The sequence below is a fragment of the Triticum aestivum genome, chromosome 6B (genome assembly GCF_018294505.1).
Source record: "Triticum aestivum cultivar Chinese Spring chromosome 6B, IWGSC CS RefSeq v2.1, whole genome shotgun sequence".
Lineage (NCBI taxonomy): Eukaryota > Viridiplantae > Streptophyta > Magnoliopsida > Poales > Poaceae > Triticum > Triticum aestivum.
Window position 1 is genome coordinate 239,747,464 of NC_057810.1, and position 25,688 is coordinate 239,773,151.

The 25,688-nt window shown below is 44.3% G+C and overlaps 1 protein-coding gene across 1 annotated transcript; it reads left to right on the forward strand.

Moving 5' to 3' along the window:
* Positions 1 to 525: 525 nt before the first annotated feature.
* On the forward strand, positions 526 to 1,435 carry LOC123136781 (peroxiredoxin-2E-2, chloroplastic; the record flags this gene model as incomplete). Its single annotated transcript, XM_044556282.1, is given in 1 exon segment — positions 526 to 1,435. A coding segment is annotated over 1 exon segment (681 nt). The 3' UTR covers positions 1,250 to 1,435.
* Between the last annotated feature and the right edge of the window lie 24,253 nt (positions 1,436 to 25,688).

Here is a 25,688-nt window from a genome sequence, read left to right on the forward strand (position 1 = left end):
GGAGTTTGTATATACACAAGGTGCGATCCATTTACATAAAATACTTGCAGTGATCAGTCCGATAGACTTTGATGCAATGATACCGCATCAGAGTGGGATACTGCGGGAGCGAGCGCTGGAGCTGCTAGCGCTTCTAGCCGTATCCCGGTCTGATCTCCTTGCATCTCTGGATGACGGCTAGCGGCGCCCTGGCAGAGAGGCGGGTGCGATCATCAACCGACGATCCGGTTTTCCGATTTTTCTTTTTTTGAGTAACATCCGGTTTTCCGATCGATCGTATATCTACTGGTCCGGCTGCCACAAGCCCGAGATGTAAAAAAACGCGAGCCCGAGGGCAGAAAACAGGCCCATCCAAGTGCTGGGCCGCCTGCCTAATCCAGGGAAACAGCACGGCGTCCACCCGTTCCTCCTCCGCGTCCAACGAACCAACCAAAATCGCGCTGCTGCCCCCCTATCACGACGTCGCACCCGGCCGTTCGTTCCATCCAAAACCTAAACCCCACCCCCACGCTCTTCCCAAGGCCAAACAGATAGCATTTCCTCGAACACATCGCCTCGTCCCTCCTCCATGGCCACCGCGTCGATCTCCGCTCTGTCCTCGGCGGCCGCCGCTGCCGGAAAGCGCTTCGTCCTCTCCTCCCCGTCGCTCTCCTTCGCCTCCCGCCGCATCGCCGGCCCAGCCCGCCTCCGCGCCGCCGCCGTCCCGGGGGCGAGGAGATTCGCGGCTTCCGCGGCATCGGCATCCACTGTCGTGGCCACCATCGCGGTCGGCGACAAGCTGCCCGACGCCACGCTCTCCTACTTCGACCCGGCCGACGGCGAGCTCAAGACGGTGACGGTCGGGGAGCTGACTGCAGGGAAGAAGGTCGTGCTCTTCGCGGTCCCGGGCGCCTTCACCCCGACCTGCTCGCAGAAGCACCTGCCAGGGTTCATCGAGAAAGCGGGCGAGCTCCGCGCCAAGGGGGTGGACACCGTGGCGTGCGTCTCGGTGAACGACGCCTTCGTGATGAAGGCGTGGAAGGAGAGCCTCGGCCTCGGCGAAGACGTGCAGCTGCTGTCTGACGGCAACCTCGAGCTCACCCGCGCGCTCGGCGTGGAGATGGACCTCTCCGACAAGCCCATGGGGCTCGGCGTGCGGTCCCGCCGCTACGCGCTCCTCGCCGACGACGGCGTCGTCAAGGTGCTCAACCTCGAGGAGGGCGGCGCCTTCACCACCAGCAGCGCCGAGGAGATGCTCAAGGCGCTCTGAACCGCGCCTGCTCTGCTCCTTGCCTGAGTCGTGTCTAGTGCTCCGGAGTAGTGAATAATAATCCGACGAACTGTGCTCGTGTGAGTGTCCTTCGATGCGTCGTCATCGTGGAGAGGATTTTGTTTTGTTTTGTTGAGCATTGCGTGCTGTCCATGTGCTCGATGAAATGACTTGAATTTTTCATGACGTCGTACCTGTTCTTAACATTGCCACCGCCGACCGGTAAAACTTGCAGGTTTGCTGAGATGTTCACAAAGCTTTCGTACAAGATATTGTGCTGAGATTGAAGGCAGCTACTCCGTCCCATTCCTAAATATAAGTCCTAAATATAAGTCTTTGTAGAGATTGCATGAATCTCTACAAAGACTTATATTTAGGAAGTACCAAAGTTCTTTAACAAGAGATGGAAATTTAGGATGCAGAACAACGGCTAGCAAATAATGGAGTAAAAGATTGAAGTGTTCCTACTCTCCTGCGGAGAGAACCCCGTGGTATATATTGACCAGTGGCGGTGTCCGATTGTTTAGGGTGTGTTTGGTTTAAGGGTAAAGCCTCGTGGTATATATTGACCAGGGGCGGTGGTCCATGGTTTAGGATGTGTTTGGTTTGAGGGTATAGCTGCATGAGACGGATTGGTTTCATTCCTAACATCCCATTTCAGTGTTTAGTTGGTAATGGAATCAGAATCTGCATCAATATATCCTCAATAGGCTTCATCAAGCCATACCATGAAATTGATGGAATCACTTAGTTATTCGTCTCTTTGTTGCTAAAAATAAATTTTCTGTCTCTCCTAGACGCAGCGTTCTGCCACAAGCCACTAGCTCACTGTCGGGTTCAGGTTCTTCAAAGTATTCTGTGCATTATTTTTTTTGTAAACCTGTTCCAAAATTTGAAATATTGTTTGGAATATCAAAAGATATTCTTGTTTTCAAATATTGTTTACAATTTTGTTCAAAAAATCTATAATTTCAAAAAATGTTCCGGTTTTTGAATTTTTTATTCACAAATTAAAGAAATGTTTGCGTTTCAAAAAAAGTTGAAAAATTTAAAACAAATGCGTGTGGTTTTCAATTTGTTTTCAGAAATTTCATCAATTGTTCTGGTTTGTTAACAAATTGAAAAAATGTTCAAGTTTATAAATTTTTAATCACAATATAAAACCCAAAATTGTTGACAAATTTCTGGAAATAGTTAGGACATGCGAAAATGTTCATGTTGATTGATAATGACGGAAATTGCAAATGATAAAAGCATTGAAATTAGGGAAAAGTATGCACCCGTCTGACCTAGTCTGTGTTGGAAATATGCCCTAGAGGCAATAATAAAATGGTTATTATTATATTTCCTTGTTCATGATAATTGTCTATTGTTCATGCTATAATTGTGTTATCCGGAAATCGTAATACATGTGTGAATACATAGACCACAACATGTCCCTAGTGAGCCTCTAGTTGACTAGCTCGTTTATCAATAGATGGTTACGGTTTCTTGACCATGGACATTGGGTGTCATTGATAACGGGATCACATCATTGGGAGAATGATGTGATGGACACGACCCAATCCTAAGCATAGCACAAGATCGTGCAGTTCGTTTGCTAGAGCTTTTCTAATGTCAAATATCATTTCCTTAGACCATGAGATCGTGTAACTCCCGGATACCGTAAGAGTGCTTTGGGTGTACCAAACGTCACAACATAACTGGGTGGCTATAAAGGTATACTACAGGTATCTTCGAAAGCATCTGTTGGGTTGACACGAATCGAGACTGGGATTTGTCACTCTGTATGACGGAGAGGTATCTCTGGGCCCACTCGGTAATGCATCATCATAATGAGCTCAATGTGACCAAGTGGTTGGTCATGGGATCATGCATTACGGTACGGGTAAAGTGACTTGCCTGTAACGAGATTGAACGAGGTATTGAGATACCGACGATCGAATCTCGGGCAAGTAACGTACCGATTGACAAAGGGAATTGTATACGGGATTACTTGAATCCTCGACATCGTGGTTCATCCGATGAGATCATCGGGGAGCATGTGGGAGCTAACATGGGTATCCAGGTCCCGCTGTTGGTTATTGACTGGAGAGTCGTCTCGGTCATGTCTGCGTGTCTCCCGAACCCGTAGGGTCTACACACTTAAGGTTCGGTGACGCTAGGGTTCTAGAGATGTTAGTATGCGGTAACCCGAAAGTTTTTCGGAGTCCCGTATGAGATCCCGGACGTCACGAGGAGTTCCGGAATGGTCTGGAGGTGAAAATTTGTATATAGGAAGTCCAGTTTCGGCCATCGGGAAAGTTTCGGGGGTCACCGATATTGTACCGGGACCACCGGAAGGGTCCCGGGGGTCCACCTGGTGGGGCCACCTATCCCGGAGGGCCCCATGGGCTGAAGTGGGAAGGGAACCAGCCCCTGGTGGGCTGGTGCGCACCCCTTGGGCCTTCCCCTGCGCTTATGGTTGGAAACCCTAGGGGTGGGGGGCGCCCCACTTGGCTTGGGGGGCAAGTCCCCCCCTTGGCCGCCGCCCCCCCTTGAAATGGGATCTCTAGGGGGCCGGCGCCCCTCCAGCCCCCCTATATAAAGAGGGGGGGGAGGGCTGCGCACCCCAGCTCCTGGCGCCTCCCTCTCCCTCCGTAACACCTCTCCCACTCGCTGAGCTTGGCGAAGCCCTGCCGAGATCGCCGCTACTTCCACCACCACGCCGTCGTGCTGCTGGATCTCCATCAACCTCTCCTTTCCCCTTGTTGGATCAAGAAGGAGGAGACGTCTTCCCCAACCATACATGTGTTGAACGCGGAGGTGCCGTCCGTTCGGCGCTAGGATCATCGGTGATTTGGATCACGACGAGTACGACTCCATCAACCCCGTTCTCTTGAACGCTTCGGCTCGCGATCTACAAGGGTATGTAGATGCACTCCTCTCTCTCGTTGCTAGATGACTCCATAGATTGATCTTGGTGATGCGTAGAAATTTTTTATTTTCTGCGACGTTCCCCAACAGTCTGATACATTCCTCTCAACTTGTGGTGTTTTTGGACTATGGATAAATGACCCCAACTTTTGCTAGGTTTGAATGAGTACCGACACCTTTTGCCCATTGCGACATGTTCGGCGATTTATTGGTCTTTTTTCATCGAGAAAACAACAGAAATGCAGAACTTACTGAAAACCCAAACAACTTGGCATTGTGCCTTTAATTGGTCATACAAGACCATGGAAAACAATTGAGGCCATTTCAAGGATGTCGAGAAACAAACATGCTCTCAGGCAGAGCCTTCTAGCACCCGAACACACTCCGTTCAACATAGTCTATTTTTTAACATTCTTGAAATGACCTCAATTTTTGCAACCAGGTGGGAATACCGTTGATAGGCATTCATGTTAGATTTGAACTATTTTAGACACGGTATGCAAGTTGCGACACGCCCCACCCATGTATCGGCCTTTTTTGACCGAGAAAACCCCAGAAACTACAAGTTTGTCAAAAACCAAAACTACTTGGCATGGTGCCTGGAATTGGTCATACGAGGCCACGGAAAACAATTGGGGCCATTTTAAGGATGTCATAAAACAACGTGCTCTTATGTGGACCCTTCTAGCCTAGCAGAACACTCTTCGCTGAATGTGATGTTTTTGTGGACATCCCTGAAATGACCCTAACTTTTGCCGCAAGGTGGGCCTACCCATGGTAGGCATCAATGCCAGGTTTGAACGACTTCCGACACTGTATGCAAGTTGCGACACGTCCGACCATTTTATCGGTCTTTTTTCACCGGGGAAACTCCAAAAAATGCAAAACTTGTCAAAAACCCAAACAGCTTGGCATGGTGCTTTTAATTAGTCTTATAAGGCCATGAAAAAAAAATTAGGGTCATTTCAACGATGTCAAGAAACAACGTGGAGGAGCCTCCCGGCCTCCATTAAACATCCTTGAAATGAAACCCTCCATTTAACATGGTCTATTTTTTGACATTTCTGAAATGAATGCAAATTTTGCAAGCATGTGAGCATGCCCATGTTAAGTATCCATGCCAAGTTTGGAGATTTCGACAACGTATGGAAGTTGCGACACGTCCGGCCATTTATCGCCTTTTTTTACCTAGAAAACTCTAGAAACAAAAAATTTGTCGAAACCTAAAACAAGTTGGCATGACGCCTTGAATTGGTCATACAAACCGATGAAAAAAATGGGGTCATATTACGCATGCCAAGAAACAACATGCTCTCAGACAGAGCCTTATGGCCTACCCGGACACCCTACGTTAAACATGGCGTTTTTCTGGACATTTTTCAAATGACCCCAAGTTTTACGAGGAGGTGTGCATGCCCATGATAGGCATCCATGCTAAGTTGGAAGGGAAAAATATTTTAAATTACCATCTAAACAGGTACATAAAACTGTTATTTTTATGTTTTTAACATAACCAATAATTGAAAAGGAAAAAATTGAAAATAGTAAATGCTTTTTTAAAAGCATTTAATAAATATTAAAGAAAAAGAATTTAAAATCGTAATTAAATTTTTTAAGTAAAACTATTATTTTGGTATTCCAAACAATATTTCAATTTTGTGAAAAAGTTTCAAAAAGAATAATAAAGTTCAAAAGGATAAAACTGAAGTAACGAAAAAGAGAAGAAAAATTAAAAGTATGAAAAAACTAAGGCCCAACTAGGCGACAACAACGCTCCATCGCACGCCTGTTGGGCTGGCCCAAGCGCTCCCAGATTTGAAAAGTTCATCGATTCAAAAAATGTCCTTGTTTTCAAAATTCGTTCACAAATTAAAAGAATGATCCCTTTTTTCAAAGTAGGTTAGAAAATCAAAAAAATGTTTGGGGAGTTTCAAAATTTGTTCAGAATTTAAAAAATGTTCCTGTTTTCAAAACAATTCTACACAAATACAAAAAATTTACGGGGAAATTCACAAAGAGAATTGGTTTTAAAAAATAATTCTGTATTTTCTTTTCAAAGTCCAAATTTGTTAGGGTTTTTCAAATACTATTTTAAAAAGTATAAAATTTGTTCAATTTTTTTTGCTCTGTTAAAATAAGGTATGTGTTTGGACATTATGAGCAATTTTAAAAGGCACAAATATTTTATCAAAATTTTTGTACGAAATCTTTGAAAATGCAAAGATTTTATTTTTTGGAACTAATTTAGAAAAGGCAAACTTTTCAAATTTTTTTGGAACAAATTCATGTGCATGGCGCCGTCTATCAAGAGATCTCTTAGTCAGAGCTTTAAGCACCAGTTAGAAAACAGGCGCTCGCGCGCATGCCAGCTGGTTGCGACCTAATATTGCGCCAGCTCTCTCGCAAACTTCACATGCTTGGTTGCTAGCTTTGAAAAAAGTTCATGAATTTGAAAATGTTCATAAGTTTAAAAAAGTCATGAAATTGAAAATGGTTACGAGTTAAAAAATTTAAAAGTTGATAAATTTAAAATAAGTTCATGAACTTGAAAAAAAGTTCACAATTTTGAATTTTTTTATGAATTTGAAATATGTTTTGGAATACCCGAAAATGTTCTTGTTTTCATATATTGTTTACAATTTTAAAACCAAAAGAAAATCACCTAGAAAACCGTGTAGAACCTGAACCGAAAATGCACACAACAAGAAGAAAAAGAAGTAGAACTATGCACATCGGGTTAACTGTCCCACCTGGTAACTGTGGTTGGAAATTAACCTATTGGTTTTGAGTTTGAATCTCAACTTGCACAACATCTTTTTGAAGCTTAAAAAAAGGAATAAATTGCAAATTGGCCGAGTCCAGGACAGAGCCTATAAGCAGCGCCAAACGTACGACGTATACCTTTCACGAGCGACCTACCATACGTAGCAAAGTGAGTATAATTTTCCAAAGGTCTATGTTGCCCTTTATGCATTTATTAGGGGTGTATCGAAGCGGGGCTCAACACAAGAATAAAACTAACCCATGCCTCTGGAATGGAACCATGACATTCCATGCATTTTGGTCCTCGAACCAAACAAACCCTTATAGGATACATACGTTTGTAGGAGACATATGACTTAATTAAGACCATTAGTTCTCATCTTAAAATCACATGGGTTAGGAAGAGAGAGAGAGGGGGGGGAGGGGTTGAGGTTACACATTACGGTTTAAACACCATATCTATTAACACCCTTCCTTAATCTTAACTATCCTAAATTAAGATTGTTTAGACATTCTTCAGATGGTTTGACCGGGAGAGCTTTAATGAAGCCATCTGCCACTCGATCCTTGGATGGAGTGAATCACATCTCTAGTCTCTTTTCTGCAACCCTTTTCCAGTACAATATGGAAGTCAATTTCAATATGTTTCGTTCTCACATGGAAGACAGGGTTAGTAGACAAATATGTGGCTACCAAATTATCACACCATAGACACGAAGTACAACGTTGCTTAATTCCCAATTCTTCAAGCAATGATTCCAGCCAAATAATTTTAGCAGTCACATTAGCTAAAGATTTATACTCAGCTTCTGTACTTGATCTTGATTCTGTGACATGTTTCCTAGCACTTCAAGAAATAAGGTTAGAGGCAAAAATACTGCAAAACCTCCGGTAGACTTTCTGTGATCACTATAACCTACCAGATCAACACCAGAGAAGGCACTCACAAGTGTGGAATTCAAGCGTCTGATTATTCAATATGTTTCACATAGTGTACAAATCTTTTGATAGTTGTATAGTGTGTAATGGTATGTACAATTCAGTGGGATGACACTGCCACGTAGCGGTAAATCCTCCAGTTCCCCACGCTTGTGCGTTTATTGCACATGAGGATTGAGGGGGGGGGGGGAAGGGTCTTGCTTAATTACTAAGAGTTTTGATACACATGATTCTCATGATGGTATGTGACTCTGGCGGGTCACACACCCATGTTTTCTCGCCATGAACTGTTATATCAAGGATGCTACATGGTCGGGTGTGCTAGGAGATAAGGTCGGGCCACATTGTTATAACAATATGTCATGCTAAGAGTGCGGGGAAACTGAGCCCACAGACTCACATCGCGGAAATATTTCTGACAAATAGTTCAGATCAAATTCTCATGACATTCATTGGAGCCAAGGAAGAGTTGAGGCACCTAGGATGCAGCTCGATGATAATCCTCAAGTGCAAGGAATCATCATAGCAATTTCCAAAGATGGAACTGGTAAGTATGGAGTGACGAACCCACAAGGAGCTAAAGGTAAGATCAATATTCTCTCAAGTTCTATCTGCCACTGATACGACTCTACGTATACCAAGCATTTGCTTTTATCAAGAAAACAAGAAATAAAATTACGATGTGGGTATAAAGAGGATAGCTTTGCATGATATCAGAGAACTAACATATAAAAATAGGTGCTGTCAACATAAAGTTAGAATATATTACAAATAGCGAGTGTGGAATAATGATGGATCAGTGTGCGAAATTATCCTAGGCAATTGATAAAAACAAAAGTAATCATTATTGGCATGAGCTAACATACTTTCCGTACTTGGATCATATGAACTTATGATTGGACCTCTAGCAAGCATCCACAACTACTAGAAATCATTAAGGTAAACCCAACCGTAGCATTAAGTTTCAATCCCCTATACTACCATACCCAACACCCCCCGTTACTCAAGTGTAAGCTTCTGTCACTCAAGCCACCCACTACAAGCGAATCATGAACGTATTGCAAAACCCTACAGCTGGAATCCCCCACGTGTGCGTGGCACGGGAGGCACCATAGGACAACACAAAAATAGAACATACAACTCAAACCAATCAAGATCATCAATCAACCCAAAGGACAAAAGAAATCTACTCAAAGCATCATAGGATGGCAACACATCATTGGATAATAATATGTGGCATAAAGCACCATGTTCAATTAGGGGATTACAACGGGGTGTGGGTGTGTGGACCGTTGAAAAGAGATGAGGGAGGTGATGATGTCGGTGATGTTGATGAAGACGGTCACCATGGCGATGGTTCCCATGTGGCACTCCCGCGCCATCGAGAGAGGGGAAGAGAGGCTTCCCTTCACTTACTCCTCCATGGCCTCCCCCAAGATAGGGAGAGGTTCTCCCCTTGGTACTTGGCCTCCTTGGTGCCTGGAGGGGTGAGAGCCCCTCCGAGATTGGATCTCTCTCTTTGTTCTCTTCTAGTTTTACGCTCCAGTTTCTGGTCGAAAACCGTTTCTTAAATTCCCGGAGATCTGTAATGCCGATTGGGCTGAAATGTTGAGGGGATTTTTATTCTGATATTCTCTTTCTTGCGGCGAAAGAAGGGCATCAACCGACCTACAAACTGCCCACAAGCCACCTGTGCGTGACTAGGGGATAGGTCGCGCCCATGTGGCTGATGGAAATATGTCCTAGAGGCAATAATAAAGTGGTTATTATTATATTTCCTTAACCATGATAAAGGTTTATTATTCATGCTAGAGTTGCATTAACCAAAAACTTAAATACATGTGTGGATACATAAACAAATACCATGTCCCTAGTGAGCCTCAACTAGACTAGCTCGTTGATCAAAAGATGGTTAAGGTTTCCTAAACATAGACATGAGTTGTCATTTGATAATGGGATCACATCATTAGGAGAATGATGTGATGGACAAGACCCATCCGTTAGCTTAGCATATGATCATTTAGTTTATTGCTATTGCTTTCTTAATGTCAAATACATATTCCTTCGACTATGAGATCATGCAAATCCCGGATATCGGAGGAATACCTTGTGTGCTATCAAACATCACAACGTAACGGGGTGATCATAAAGATACTCTACAGGTATCTCCGAAGGTGTCTGTTGAGTTGGCATGGATCGAGATTAGGATTTGTCACTCCGTGTATCAGAGAGGTATCTCTCGGCCCTCTCGCTAATACACATCATAATAAGCTTGCAAGCAAAATGACTAAGGAGTTAGTTACGAGATGATGTATTACAGAACGAGTAAAGAGACTTGCCGGTAATGAGATTGAACTAGGTATGGAGATTGATACGTCTCCAACGTATCTACTTTTCCAAACACTTTTGCCCTTGTTTTGGACTCTAACTTGCATGATTTGAATGAAACTAACTTGGAATGATGTTGTTTTCAGCAGAACTGCCATGGTGTTATTTTTGTGCAGAAAACAAAAGTTCTCGGAATGACCTGAAAATCCAGGGAGATAATTTTTGGAAAATATAGAAAATACTGGCAAAAGAATCAAGGCCAGGGGGCCTACACCTTGTCCACGAGGGTGGGGGGCGCGCCCCCTGCCTCGTGGGCCCCCTGGAGCTCCACCGACCTCAACTCCAACTCCATATATTCACGTTCGGGGAGAAAAAACAATCAGAGAGAAAGTTTCATCGCGTTTTACGATACGGAGCCGCCGCCAAGCTCTAATCTCTCTCGGGAGGGCTGATCTGGAGTCCGTTCGAGGCTCCAGAGAGGGGGATTCGTCGCCGTCGTCCTCATCAACCATCCTCCATCACCAATTTCATGATGCTCACCGCCGTGCGTGAGTAATTCCATCGTAGGCTTGCTGGACGGTGATGTGTTGGGTGAGATTTACCATGCAATCAAGTTAGTTTTGTTAGGGTTTGATCCCTAGTATTCACTATATTTTGAGATTGATGTTGCTATGACTTTGCTATGCTTAATGCTTGTCACTAGGGCCCGAGTGCCATGATTACAGATCTGAACCTATTATGTTTTCATGAATATATGTGAGTTCTTGATCCTATCTTGCAAGTCTATAGTCACCTATTATGTGTTATGATCCGACAACCCCAAAGTGACAATAATCGGGATACTTCTCGGTGATGGCTGTAGTTTGAGGAGTTCATGTATTCACTAAGTGCTAATGCTTTGGTCCGGTAGTCTATTAAAAGGAGGCCTTAATATCCCTTAGTTTCCATTAGGACCCCGCTGCCACGGGAGGGTAGGACAAAAGATGTCATGCAAGTTCTTTTCCATAAGCATGTATGACTATATTCGGAATACATGCCTACATTACATTGATGAACTGGAGCTAGTTCTGTGTCACCCTATGTTATAACTATTACAAGAGGAATCGCATCCGACATAATTATCCATCATTGATCCAATGCCTACGAGATTTTCACATATTGTGCTTTTCTTATTTACTTTTCCGTTGCTACTGTTACAATTACTACAAAACTGCTATCATTACTTTTGCCACTGTCACCATTACTATCATACTACTTTGCTACTAAATACCTTGCTGCAGATACTAAGTTATCCAGGTGTGGTTGAATTGACAACTCAACTGCTAATACTTGAGAATATTCTTTGGCCCCCCTTGTGTCGAATCAATAAATTTGGGTTGAATACTCAACCCTCGGAAACTGTTGCGATTCCCTATACTTGTGGGTTATCAAGACTATTTTATGGCGCCGTTGCCGGGGAGCATAGCTCTATTCTTTGAGTCACTTGGGATTTATATCTGCTGATAACTATGAAGAACTTGAAAGACGAAAGAACTAAGATTTTTCCCTTAACTACGAGGGGAGGTAAGGAACTGCCATCTAGCTCTGCACTAGATTCTCCTTCTGTTTTAAGTAAGCTTGCGACACCTAAACCTGATACTGCTATGAATTCTGATATGTCGCATGTTATTGATGATGCCACTTTTGCTATGCATGATACTTATGATGAAACTACTTCTATGCTTGATACTACTTTGCCATTAGGTGAATTTCTTGATGAACAACTTGCTAGGGTTAGAGAGAATGAAATTATTGAAGATGATATTATTGATGATAGTGATGATGAAGGTTCTCCCCCTAAGTATGAATTGCCTATTGTCCCTGAGGGTTATGTTATGGATGAAGAAGCTGCTAGAGCTATTCTTGCTTGAAATGATAGATATGATCTTAAGAAGCTATTCGCTAAATGGAAGCAGCAATCTCTGAATGCTAAAATGAAATATGACCCTCCTTTTGCTACTCACCTATTTTTGTTACTGATAAGGATTATGAATTCTCTGTTGATCCTGAGATAATTACTTTGGTTGAATCTGATCCTTTTTATGGCTATGAATCTGAAACTGTTGTGGCACATCTTACTAAATTGAATGATATAGCCACCCTGCTTACTAATGATGAGAAATCTTGCTACTATTATATCCTTAAGATATTTCCATTCTCATTAAAGGGTGATGCTAAAACTTGGTTTAATTCTCTTGATCCTGGTTGTCTACATAGTCCCCAGGATATGATTTATTACTTCTCTGCTAAATATTTCCCTGCTCGTAAGAAACAAGCTGCCTTGCAGGAAATATATAGTTTTGTGCAAATCGAAGAGGAGAGTCTCCCACAAGCTTGGGGGAGGCTTCTCCGATTACTTAATGCTTTGCCTGATCATCCTCTTAAGAAAAATGAAATACTTGATATCTTTTATAATGGACTAACCGATGCTTCCAAGGACCACTTGGATAGTTGTGCTGGTTGTGTTTTCAGGGAAAGAACGGTTGACCAAGCTGAATTGCTATTGAATAATATGTTGACTAATGAAAATAATTGGACTCTTCCTGAGCCAATTCCTGAGCCAATTCCTCACCCAATTGAGCCAACTCCTGAGCCTATTCCTAAACCAACTCCGAAGAAGAGGGGAGTTCTATTTCTCAGTCCTGAAGATATGCAAGAGGCAAAGAAATCTATGAAAGAAAAGGGTATTAAAGCCGAAGATGTTAAGAATTTACCTCCTATTGAAGAAATACATGGTCTTAATATACCGCCTGTTGAAGAAACACATTGTCTTGATAACCCGACATAGGTAGTAAAGGTAAATTCTCTCTATAGATATGATAAAGTTGAAATCCCGTCTACTGAATTTCCTAGTCAATGTTTAGATGAATTTGATGACTGCATGGCTAGACAAGAAAGTTTTAATGCTTATGTTGGTAGAGAATTAAAGAGTAATGCTCACATGATTGGACGCTTGAGTGATTATATGACTTGAGTTAGGGATGAACTTAAAATCATTAGCAAATATGCTTCTATGGTTACCACTCAAGCGGAGCAAGTACTTAAAGCTCAAAGTGATTTACTTGATGAATTAAGTAATAAACATGATTTTGTTGTTAGAGTGGCTACTAGAACTGGTAGAATGACTCAGGAATCTTTGTATCCTGAAGGCCACCCTAAGAGAATCGAGCAGGATTCTCAGAGAAATAATTTAAATGCACCTAGTCCTTCTAAAAGGAAGAAAAAGAAAAATAATAGGACTTTGCATGCTTCTAGTGAACCTATTGTAGACACACCTAGAATCCCAATGATATTTCTATCTCTGATGCTGAAACACAATCTGGTGATGAACATGAACCTAGTGATAATGTTAATGATAATGTTCATGTTGATCCTCAACCTAGCAATAATAATGATGTAGAGATTGAACCTACTGCTAATCTTGATAACCCACAATCTAAGAATCAACGTTATGATAAGAGAGACTTTGTTGCTAGGAAGCATGGTAAAGAAAGAGAACCATGGGTTCAGAAACCCATGCCTTTTCCTCCTAAACCATCCAAGAAAAAGGATGATGAGGATTTTGAGCGCTTTGCTGAAATGATTAGACCTATCTTCTTACGTATGCGCTTAACTGATATGCTTAAAGTAAATCCTTATGCTAAATATATGAAGGATATCATTACAAATAAAAGAAAGATACCGGAAGTTGAAATTTCCACCATGCTTGCTAATTATACTTTTAAAGGTGGAATACCAAAGAAACTTGGAGATCCAGGGGTACCAACTATACCATGCTCCACTAAAAGAAACTATGTTAAAACTGCTTTATGTGATCTTGGAGCTGGTGGTAGTGTTATGCCTCTCTCTTTATATCGTAGACTTGAATTGAATAAGTTGACACCTACTAAAATATCTTTGCAAATGGCTGATAAATCAACTGCTATACCTATCGGTATTTGTGAGGATGTGCCTGTTGTGGTTGCAAATGTCACTATCTTAACGGACTTTTTTATTCTTGATATTCCCGAGGACGATAGTATGTCGATTATCCTTGGTAGACCCTTTTTGAATACTGCAGGGGCTGTTATTGCAACAAAGGCAATGTCACTTTTCATGTTAATAGTAATGAGCATACAGTACAGTTTCCGAGGAAACAACCTCAAGTTCATAACATAAATTCTATTGGAAAAATTCCAACTATTATTACTGGAGGTTTTGAATTTCCTCTTCCTACTGTAAAAAAATGATATTCTTATTATAGGGGATGTTCATATCCCCGTTGAGGTAACCTAGTGTTATTCAAAATTTCTCCGGTTCCATGTTATTCTGAATGAGTTTGTTAACAAGACTTGATCAACCTTGTTAGTGGATTCCTTTTGATGATCATGAGATGGATGAAACTAGAAGGCACAACCTTCTGTACCCTCTTTTTACTTTCTGTTATTTAGAATAAATAAAGCAAAAATAGTATTATCTGTCTGTTTTCTGAATTATCCATGCAATAAAAAAATATCCCGAAAATAAAAGTTCTCCAAATGCCCTGCAAATGCAGTATGATTTTTTATGGAATATTTGAGGATTTTAGGCACTGAGAACACAATGGGGGGGGGCAAGCACCTGGCCACGAGGGTCCAGGGCGCGCCCACTTTGACTGGGCGCGCCCCCTGCCTCGTGGGCCCATGGTGGCCCCCCTCCACTTATTCCTGCACCCACACACTCCATCTTCCTCCCAAAAAAAATCCCCATCCAGCTCAAGCACGAGTTCTAGCTCATTTTGCTGCGATTTTCGATCTCCTTGCTCAAAGCTCCATTCACAAAACTGCTTTGGGAGATTGTTCCTTGGTATGTGACTCCTCCAATGGTCCAATTAGTTTTTGTTCTAGTGCTTTATTCATTGCAAATTTTTGCTGCCTAGGTGACCCTGTTCTTAAGCTTGCATGTCAAATTTATGAGGTCCCAAGTAATTCTAATGCATGATATAGGCTCTAGGCACTTGAGGGAGTAGTTGCTATCAATCTTGTTTAGTTTGATTCACTTTTATTTTGAGTTACTAAAAATTTCAGAAATTTTCAGAAAAAGATGAAGAGGTTGTTCTTGAGGGGCTCTTCTAGCCAAAGCTCCAAGGATAAACAAGCTAAGGAGAAAGAAAAGACCAAGTATAATCTTCCTCGCGTAGCGGAAGTAAGGCCGTGTGGGTGGCCTTGTGATAATTTCTTGAGAGCAGCCGAGATTTATGGAGACTTCTATTCTTTGGCTGAAAATGCGGGCCTCACCGACTTCCTCCACGACCGGATCGAACAGTATCTCTTACTCACCAATACTTTCGTGCAAAACTTTTACTATTATCCTAAGAATTCACCTCCTTCAATATCTTTTCATTTATATGATGAGGCTAAGGAAATGTCATTACGCATTTTTTGAGCGGTATGTAGAATACCCTTTGAGGGCAGCTTAGATGAACCACATCGTAAAGGTGTGGATGGTTTTATTGACATTATTACTGTAGGGGAATCGAGGAAGGTTTTTGATGCAAGAATAACTAGCATACATTTTCCCGTTTTACGCTACTTTGCCATATTTGCTAGTCAATGCTTAATTGGTCACGGAAACTATGGAAGCCTCAGTGTTCCTGATATTATTATTCTATTCCATGCCTTATTTGGTGATAACACTTTTAGTATGGGTGCCATTATTGCTAAACGGTTAAGCCTGAACCGTACAAAGGGCCCCATCTTTGGAGGTATCTATGCTGCACGCCTTGCTTAACATTTCGAGATACCTATTAGGCATGATGAGAAAGAGGAGACACTGCTGCCTCTTACCTTTTTAGATTATAGGAGCATGGTAGCACATGAGTTTATTGTTGACAATGATGATAAGATGCTTCTGTATAACCTAAGATTTAATAAGAAACACAATGAGATTATTACCTTGCCTGCGCCTTCTTTGTTTGATTTAACTGCAGGCCATTACCTCATCTTGCCGAAGGCTGTGTACGCGCAATGATGCCAGACATCCGCTCCAGAGCCTGAGCCAGAACCACCACTGGACCCTTATCGTCCATCATGTTACCGGTGGGATCCGGAGGAGACCGCCAACCAGTGGTATCCAGATGACACTCCTCAGTACACCGGGGAGAGTAGCCGCGGTCCTTGGGCATAGACCAACTTAGGCCAAAAGCCTAAGCTTGGAGGAGTACGTATTTCTCACCGACATTACATTCATGTTCACACTTATTCTAGTTGTCGGTGCTCATACTCTTTCATTGTATTATCCATGCTAGTTTAATTTCTTTTTCTAGCTTTCTTCTTGTGTGTTTGATAAACCTTAAGAAAACCCAAAAAATTAGTTAGTTTAATTTCCATGCTTGTAGTAGTAATTAAAAAGAAAACCCAAAAATATTTCTCATTCTTCTTTTTGCTTGTTGGGAGCTTTCCCGTGTAAATAGTTTTATTTTCTTTGGGGGTCGAGAGGAGAAGACCATAATGAAAATGCTTAGTGGCTCTTGCATGATTGTTGATTTAACCAAGAGCCCATATTACCTTGTCTTCTCCCTTGAATTGAATGCTTGCATATTCCAGCTTAGTCCAATGCACGTGCACTATTATTATTATACACACCATTCCGTCGTGCAAGTGAAAGGCAATAATAATGATATATGATGGACTGATTGCGATGAGAGAAGCTGGTATGAACTCGACCTCTTTTGTTTTTGTAAATATGATGAGTTCATCGTTCTTGATTCAGCCTATTATGAATAAACATGTTTGCAATGACAATTAGAGATTATAGTTGCTTATTCCGTGCTTAATTAGCTAGGAGCTTATAATGGTTTACCTTGCGTGCCAACATGCTATTAAAATGGTTGTGATGTGGTATGATAGGGTGGTATCCTCCTTTGAATGATTCGAGTGACTTGACTTGGCACATGTTCACACATGTAGTTGAAACAAATCAACATAGCCTTCACGATATTTATGTTCATGGTGAATTATATCCTACTCATGCTTGCACTCAGTGTTGATTAATTTTAATGCATGTTCATGACTGTTGTTGCTCTCTCAGTTGGTCGCTTCCCAGTCTTTTGCTAGCCTTCACCTGTACTAAGCGGGAATACTGCTTGTGCATCCAAACTCCATAAACCCCAAAGTTATTCCATATGAGTCCACCATACCTTCCTATATGCGGTATTTACCTGCCGTTCCAAGTAAATTTGTATGTGCCACACTCCAAACCTTCAAATGAAATTCTGTTTTGTATGCTCGAGCAGCTCATGTTTCAACTAGGGTTGTTTGTATCTTCCATGCTAGGTGGGTTATTCTCAAGTGGAGTGGACTCCGCTCCTCATTCACGAGAAAATGGCTGGTAACCGGGATGCCCAGTCCCATGATCAAAAAGATCAAAGCAAATTGAAATAATTAAACAAAACTCCCCCAGGGCTGTTGCTAGTTGGAGGCACTCGTTGTTTCGAGCAAGCCATGGATTGATGCTTGTTGGTGGTGGGGAGTATAAACTTTACCATTTTGTTTGGGAACCGCCTATAATGTATGTAGCATGGAAGATATCGAGATCTCATAGTTGTTGCGTTGACAGTGAAAGTATACCGCTCAAAATGTTATTCATCTCTATTTCAAAATCGATCTCTGGCACCTCTACAAATCCCTGCTTCCCTCTGTGAAGGGCCTATCTATTTACTTTTACGTTGAGTCATCACCCTCTTATTAAAAAGCACCTGTTGGAGAGCACACTGTCATTTGCATGCATTACTATTAGTTTCTATTGGGTATGACTTGACTGGATCTCTTTTACCATGAATTACAATGTTTAGTCAGTCCTTGATCTTTAAAGGTGCTTTGTATTTATGTTTTGTGGTCCCGGAAAGGGCTACCAAGATACCATCTTGTTATATCATATTATGATTGTTTTGAGAAAGTGTTGTCATCTGAGATTTATTATTATTGCTCGCTGGTTGATTTTGCCATTCATATGAGTAAACATGAGACCTAAGCGTTATTGTGAATATGGTTAGTTCATAATCTTTGCTAAAAAGTTGAATGCTGGTGAGGGAGTCCTGGACTAGGGGGTGTCCGGATAGCCGAACTATCATCATTGACCGGACTCCAAGACTATGAAGATACAAGATTGAAGACTTCGTCCCGTCTCCGGATGGGACTTTCCTTGGCGTGGAAGGCAAGCTTGGCGATACGGATATGTAGATCTCCTACCATTGTAACCGACTCTGTGTAACCCTAGACCTCTCCGGTGTCTATATAAACTGGAGGGTTTTAGTCCGTAGGACGAACAACAATCATACCATAGGCTAGCTTCTAGGGTTTAGCCTCCTTGATCTCGTGGTAGATCTACTCTTGTACTACCCATATCATCAATATTAATCAAGCAGGAGTAGGGTTCTACCTCCATTGAGAGGGCCCGAACCTGGGTAAAAACATCGTGTCCCTTGTCTCCTGTTACCATCTGCCTAGACACACTGTTCGGGACCCCATACCCAAGATCCGTCGGTTTTGACACCGACATTGGTGCTTTCATTGAGAGTTCCTCTAGTGCCGTCGCCATCAGGAAGGATGCCCCGTCCCATCTTTAAAGACGGCACTGTGGCTAAAGGAGTTTTGGCTATCGGCCAAACTCTCCGGATAGGCTGTTTCCTTATGACCGCTTGTTCAGCCGCCGCGCCGACGATGACTTCTCGGGTCATCGAAAGCAATCTTCACGTTAACTCGGAACTCGCTGAGCAGTTAGATCCGATGGAGCTCTCTTCCTTAAACGAGCTCTTGGATCGCATCGCCGCCCTGGGAGTCGCTACAGACTACGATCAGATTGGGCTTAAACCCGATCTGAGAGAGATTAACTCTCCCCAGGTTACCCACCACGTTGCTGTGGTAGAGGAACAATGCGACGACCCTTCTTCTATCTTAAGGACTAGCTATGTCCGGATTCCTGATCCCTCCTGTTGGGGAATGTAGTAATTTCAAAAAAATTCCTACGCACACGCAAGATCATGGTGATGGCATATCAACGAGAGGGGAGAGTATTGTCCACGTACCCTCGTAGACCGTAAGCGGAAGCATTATGACAACGCGGTTGATGTAGTCGTATGTCTTCATGATCCGACCGATCCAAGTACCGAACGTACGGCACCTCCGAGTTCAGCACACGTTCAGCTCGATGACGATCCCCGGGCTCCGATCCAGCAAAGCATCGGGGATGAGTTCCGTCAGCACGATGGCGTGGTGACGATGATGATGTTCTACCGGCGCAGGGCTTCGCCTAAACTCCGCGACGATATGACCGAGGTGGAATATGGTGGAAGGGGCACCGCACACGGCTAAGGAACGATCCGTAGATCAACTTGTGTTGTTGTGCCTAGAGGTGGCCCCTGCCCCCGTATATAAAGGAGCAAGGGGGGAGGGGGCGGCCGACCTAGTAGGGGCGCACCAAGGGGAGTCCTACTCCCACCGGGAGTAGGACTCCGTCCTTCCTTGTTGGAGTAGGAGAAGGGGGAAAGAGGGGGAGAGGAGGAAGGAAAAGGGGGCCGCACCCCTTGTCCGATTCGGACCAGAGGGGGGCTGCGCGCCTCCTTCCTTTCGGCCTCTCTCCTCTATTCCCGTATGACCCAATAAGGTCCATATACTCCCCGGCGAATTCCCGTAACTCTCCGGTACTCCGAAAAATACCCGAATCCCTCGGAACCTTTCCGAACTCCGAATATAGTTGTCCAATATATCGATCTTTACGTATCGACCATTTCGAGACTCCTCGTCATGTCCCCGATCTCATCCGGGACTCCGAACTCCTTCGGTACATCAAAACTCATAAACTCATAATATAATTGTCATCGAAACCTTAAGCGTGCGGACCCTACGGGTTCGAGAACTATGTAGACATGACCTAGAACTATTCTCGGTCAATAACCAATAGCGGAACCTGGATGCCCATATTGGTTCCTACATATTCTACGAAAATCTTTATCAGTCAAACCGCATAACAACATACGTTGTTCCCTTTGTCATCGGTATGTTACTTGCCCGAGATTCGATCGTCGGTATCCAATACCTAGTTCAATCTCGTTACCGGTAAGTCTCTTTACTCGTTACGTAATGCATCATTCCGTAACTAACTCATTAGCTACATTGCTTGCAAGGCTTGTAGTGATGTGCATTACCGAGAGGGCTCAGAGATACCTCTCCGACAATCGGAGTGACAAAACCTAATCTCGAAATACGCCAACCCAACATGTACCTTTGGAGACACCTGTAGTACTCCTTTATAATCACTCAGTTATGTTGTGACGTTTGGTAGCACCCAAAGTGTTCCTCCGGCAAACGGGAGTTGCATAATCTCATAGTTACAGGAACATGTATAAGTCATGAAGAAAGCAATAGCAACATACTAAACGATCAAGTGCTACGCTAACAGAATGGGTCATGTCAATCACATCATTCTCCTAATGATGTGATCCCGTTAATCAAATGACAACTCTTTTGTCCATGGCTAGGAAACATAACCATCTTTGATAAATGAGCTAGTCAAGTTGAGGCATACTAGTGACACTATGTTTGTCTATGTATTCACACATGTATTATGTTTCCGGTTAATACAATTCTAGCATGAATAATAAACATTTATCATGAAATAAGGAAATAAATAATAACTTTATTATTGCCTCTAGGGCATATTTCCTTCACCTCCATGCTGGATTCCCGCGGAGGGGAGGACGTCGCTCGAGCCCTGAACCTAAAGTCAGGCAGCGGGCTAGATTCATTGGACAACATCCAAGAACCCAAGCTTCCAAGTTCAGAAACTTCTTGGCCCCTGAGTTTTAGATTGGACGGGGTTCCGAATTTAATTCCACCCTCCCACCCAAACACAAGCGATCTATCCCAAATCCGGCAAGAGCCCACAGAAACAGTACACCATTACTGGGCCAGATTCCTCCTGGTCATAAACAGGATAAAGGATTTCTGTGAGGAGGACACAATTTCATTCTTCTGCAATAATTGCACGGACAAGGGAATCCTCAACGTCGTAAGTCGTCGTGAAATTACACGCTTCGCTGACTTGGCGTCCATAGTACGAAAGTACTGTGCGATGGAAAGCGCCTGGAAAACCGAAATCAATTTTTGGGACAGTCCGGCCCTGAATACAACCCTAGTCCGAAATAAAAGGGTGCATCATCGCCATGCACCCGGGTTAAATACCAAAAAGCAAAAACCCTCTATAGGGCACGAAACCGTACTGGAGGGATGGCTCAACAGACCCTGCAAAATTCATAATACAGAGGGCGCCACTCCAACTCATAGCCTTAGAGCATGTTGGATACTACGGCAGGTGGCCAAAAGTGGCGAAGAGCTTCTAACTCCAGAGCACCAGTCCAAGGATACCAGTACGGTATTAACAGTCTTCGAGACTTTCGCATCAAATAATATGCGGAAACGAACACTCCACAGCCTTGCCGAAGTCTACCAAGTAGCAACAATAAACCCATGGAGTGACACGGCTATTACCTTTAATGCCAGTGACGAACCTAAATTCCGAACAGCTCGAGCACCAGCCGCATTGGTCCTCAGTCCAATAGTGGACGGCTTTCGCCTTACCAAGGTACTCATGGACGATGGCAGCGGACTGAACCTCATTTACGAGGAAACCCTCCGAAAAATGGAAATAGACTGGAGCCGCATTGAGCGAAGCAGCACAACCTTTAGAGGAATAATCCCCAGTCAGGAAGCATACTGTACAGGAAAAATCACACTGGATGTGGTATTCGGCACGCCAGATAATTACAGGTCCGAGGAGGTCACGTTCCAAGTGGCCCCATTCAGCAGCGGATATCACGCTCTATTAGGGCGGGATGCATTCACAAGCTTCCAAGCTATACCCCATTACGGGTACATGAAGCTCAAAATGCCCGGGCCCAACGGAATCATCACTCTTGCTAGTGACCCGGACATAGCACTCCGCGCCGAAAATAAGACAGCCGCACTGGCCCTGGAGGCACTATCCGAAGCCCTAGCGGCCGAGGAACTCACTACGCTGCGCTCCACGGTGAATAGGGACGATGTGATACTCGATAAGAGATCCAAGTCCACCTCCTTTAAACCAGCGGACGAAATAGTCAAATTCCAAGTCCATCCAACGGACCCTACAAAAACGGCCTCCATTGGGGCACAATTAAACTCTTATGTAGACACAGCACTATGATAATTCCTACGCGAAAATTGGGACATCTTTTCCTGGCACCCTTCAGACATGCCAGGAATCCCACGCCGGCTGGCCGAGCACAGCCTAAACATCATAAAAGGATTCAAGCTAGTCAAACAGGCTCTTCGGCATTTCTCCGAACCCAAGAGACAAGCCATGGGAGAGGAGCTAGCCAAATTATTGGAGGCCGGATTCATCAGAGATATAAAACATCCGGACTGGCTAGCAAACCTGGTGATGGTACCAAAGAAGGACAAATCCTGGCGCCTATGCGTCGATTTTAAAGACCTCAACAAGGCTTCACCAAAGGATCCCTTCCCCCTCCCCTGCATCGATCAAATTATCGACGCTACCGCAGGACACGATTCATTGTGTTTCCTCAACGCATACTCCGGCTACCACCAAATTAAGATGGCAGAGCACGACCAGGCCGCAACGACATTCATCACCCCATACGGCCCATTCTGCTTCAACACAATGCTCTTTGGGCTCAAAAATGCCGGCGCAACATATCAGCGCATCATTCAGACATGTCTGGCAAACCAGATCGGCAAAACAGTGGAGGCATACGTAGACGATGTGGTCGTCAAAACCAAGCACGTCGAAACTCTAGTAGACGATTTGAGGCTCACGTTCGATAATCTCCGAACATATGACATTAAGCTTAACCCGGAAAAATGTGTTTTCGGCGTACCAGCCGGAAAGCTCTTGGGCTTCATTGTATCCGGTAGAGGAATTGAAGCAAACCCAGCCAAGATCCGAGCTCTGTCACAATTGGATATCCCAAAGGACCTCAAACAAATACAAAAATTGACGGGATGCGTGGCGGCTTTAAGCCGCTTTATCTCCCGTTTAGGAGAAAAGGCATTACCCCTTTATCGCCTCCTCCGACGCACCGAACACTTCGAGTGGACGGATGCCGCCATGGCCGGACTCGAAGAAATAAAAGCCATATTGGCAACAAACCCGGTCCTGGCCGCGCTCAACATAGGTGAACCAATGCTATTATATATCGCGGCAACTCATCAAGTGGTGAGCGTGGTGCTCGTTGTCGAACGAGAAACGGACGTACACAAGTTCCCCCTTTAAAAACCAGTTTACTACGTGTCCACTGTCCTGACTCCATGCAAGTCACGGTACCCGCATTATCAGAAGATAGCGTACGCGGTGTTCATGGCATCCCGGAAGCTGCGACACTACTTTCAAGAGTGTTCAATAACAGTAGCCTCCGAAGTACCTCTTAATGACATTATAAACAGCCGCGACGCGACGGGCCGGATTGCCAAATGGGCCATTGAGATCCTCCCGTTCGACGTAACCTATAAGCCACGACGAGCTATTAAGTCGCAAGTTTTGGCCGACTTCATCGCCGAATGGACTGAAGCCGAACTCCCTAAAGAGTACGGCGCATATTCCAACTGGATCATGCACTTCGACGGCTCCAAAATGTTGGCTGGTCTGGGGGCTGGCGTCATCCTGACGTCCCCAACCGGAGATACGGTTCAATACATACTCCAGATAATGTATACGGACTCCAACAATGCAGCCGAATACGAGGCCCTTCTACTTGGCCTCCGGATGGCAGTCTCCATGGGCATTCAACGCCTAGAGGTGCGTAGGGATCCGAACCTCGCGATATCCCAAATAAATGGAGACTTCGATGCCAAGGATCCGAAAATGGCAGCTTATCGCAACGCCGTCCTAAAAATGTCAGCTCGGTTTGAGGGGCTGGAATTTCACCATATAGCCCGGGATAACAACCTGGCAGCGGACGTATTGGCACGCATTGGCGCAAAGCGCGATGCCGTCCCTCCCAACATCTTCCTAGAGAGGCTGTTCAAGCCATCCATACTATGGGAGGGGGAATCCGGATATAATAACCCGGACCCAACTGCACTGCCCGACACCAAACATTCCGACACAATTGGCGGTTCTGCCAACGAAGTAACATCCTCAGCCCACGTAATAATGGCAATCATTTCCCCGTGGACGGAACCATTCCTAGCCTACCTAACCAGGCAAGAACTTCCCGAGGACCAAAACGAGGCCCGCTGCATAGTGCGGCGGTCTAAAGCCTATAAGGTCCATGAGGGAGAGCTTTACAAGAAAAGCACAACCGGAGTCCTTCAAAGGTGTATCTCCGAAGAGGAAGGGCGGAACCTTCTGGCTGAAATTCATGCCTGACTCGGTGGGCACCACGCCGCAGCCCGGGCCCTTGTAGGCAAGGCCTTCTGTGCAGGATTTTATTGGCCGACGGCCCGGGCAGATGCTCAGGACTTAGTCCAACGATGCGTCGGTTGCCAACTCTTTGCTAATCAAAGCCACATGCCACCCACCGCCCTCAAAACTATACCCATAACCTGGCCCTTCGCGGTCTGGGGGCTTAACATGGTTGGACCCCTTAAAGGAGGAACCCACAAGCAAAGATACCTACTGGTCATGGTGGATAAGTTCACCAAATGGATAGAGGCCAAGCCTGTTAAGACGGCCGAATCCGGACCGGTGATAGACTTCATATCAGGGGTCGTACACCATTACGGCGTCCCCCATAGCATCATCACTGACAACGGCACGAACTTTATGGCCGACGAGGGTAAACTCTGGTGCAAAAACATGGGCATCAAACTTGACTATGCTTCAGTCTATCACCCTCAAACTAACGGTCAAGTCGAGCGAGCAAATGGTGTAATCATGAGCGGCATCAAACCCCGATTAGTGCGGTCCCTTAAGGAATCTAACACGCACTGGGTAGAGGAGCTCGACTCCGTACTCTGGGGGCTGTGGACCACTCTGAATCGCACCACCGGATTTACACCATTCTTTATGGTATACGGCGCAGAGGCAGTTCTGCCCTGTGACATAATTCATGACTCATCTCGCGTGCGCATGTATGAAGAAAGAGAAGCCGAGCTCGATCGGCAGGATAGTTTGGATGCATTGGAGGAGGAGCGTGACGTGGCAAAAGCCCGTTCCGCATTCTATCAACAGCAAGTTCGAAGATATCAAAGCAGAGAAGTACGGGCCAAAACTTACAACGTTGGCGAGTTAGTTCTACGCTTGCCGGACAAGAAAAAGGAGAAACTCAAGCCCAAATGGGAAGGTCCCTTTATCATTGACCAAGTCCTGACCGGTGGAGCGTACCATCTATGAGACGCATCGGGTAACCGACTCGAGCCAAACCCATGGAACGCAGCCCATCTCCGAAGATTCTACGCCTAGCGCTGGATTCTGAGTTCGTCTCCTTCCTCCGTCTATA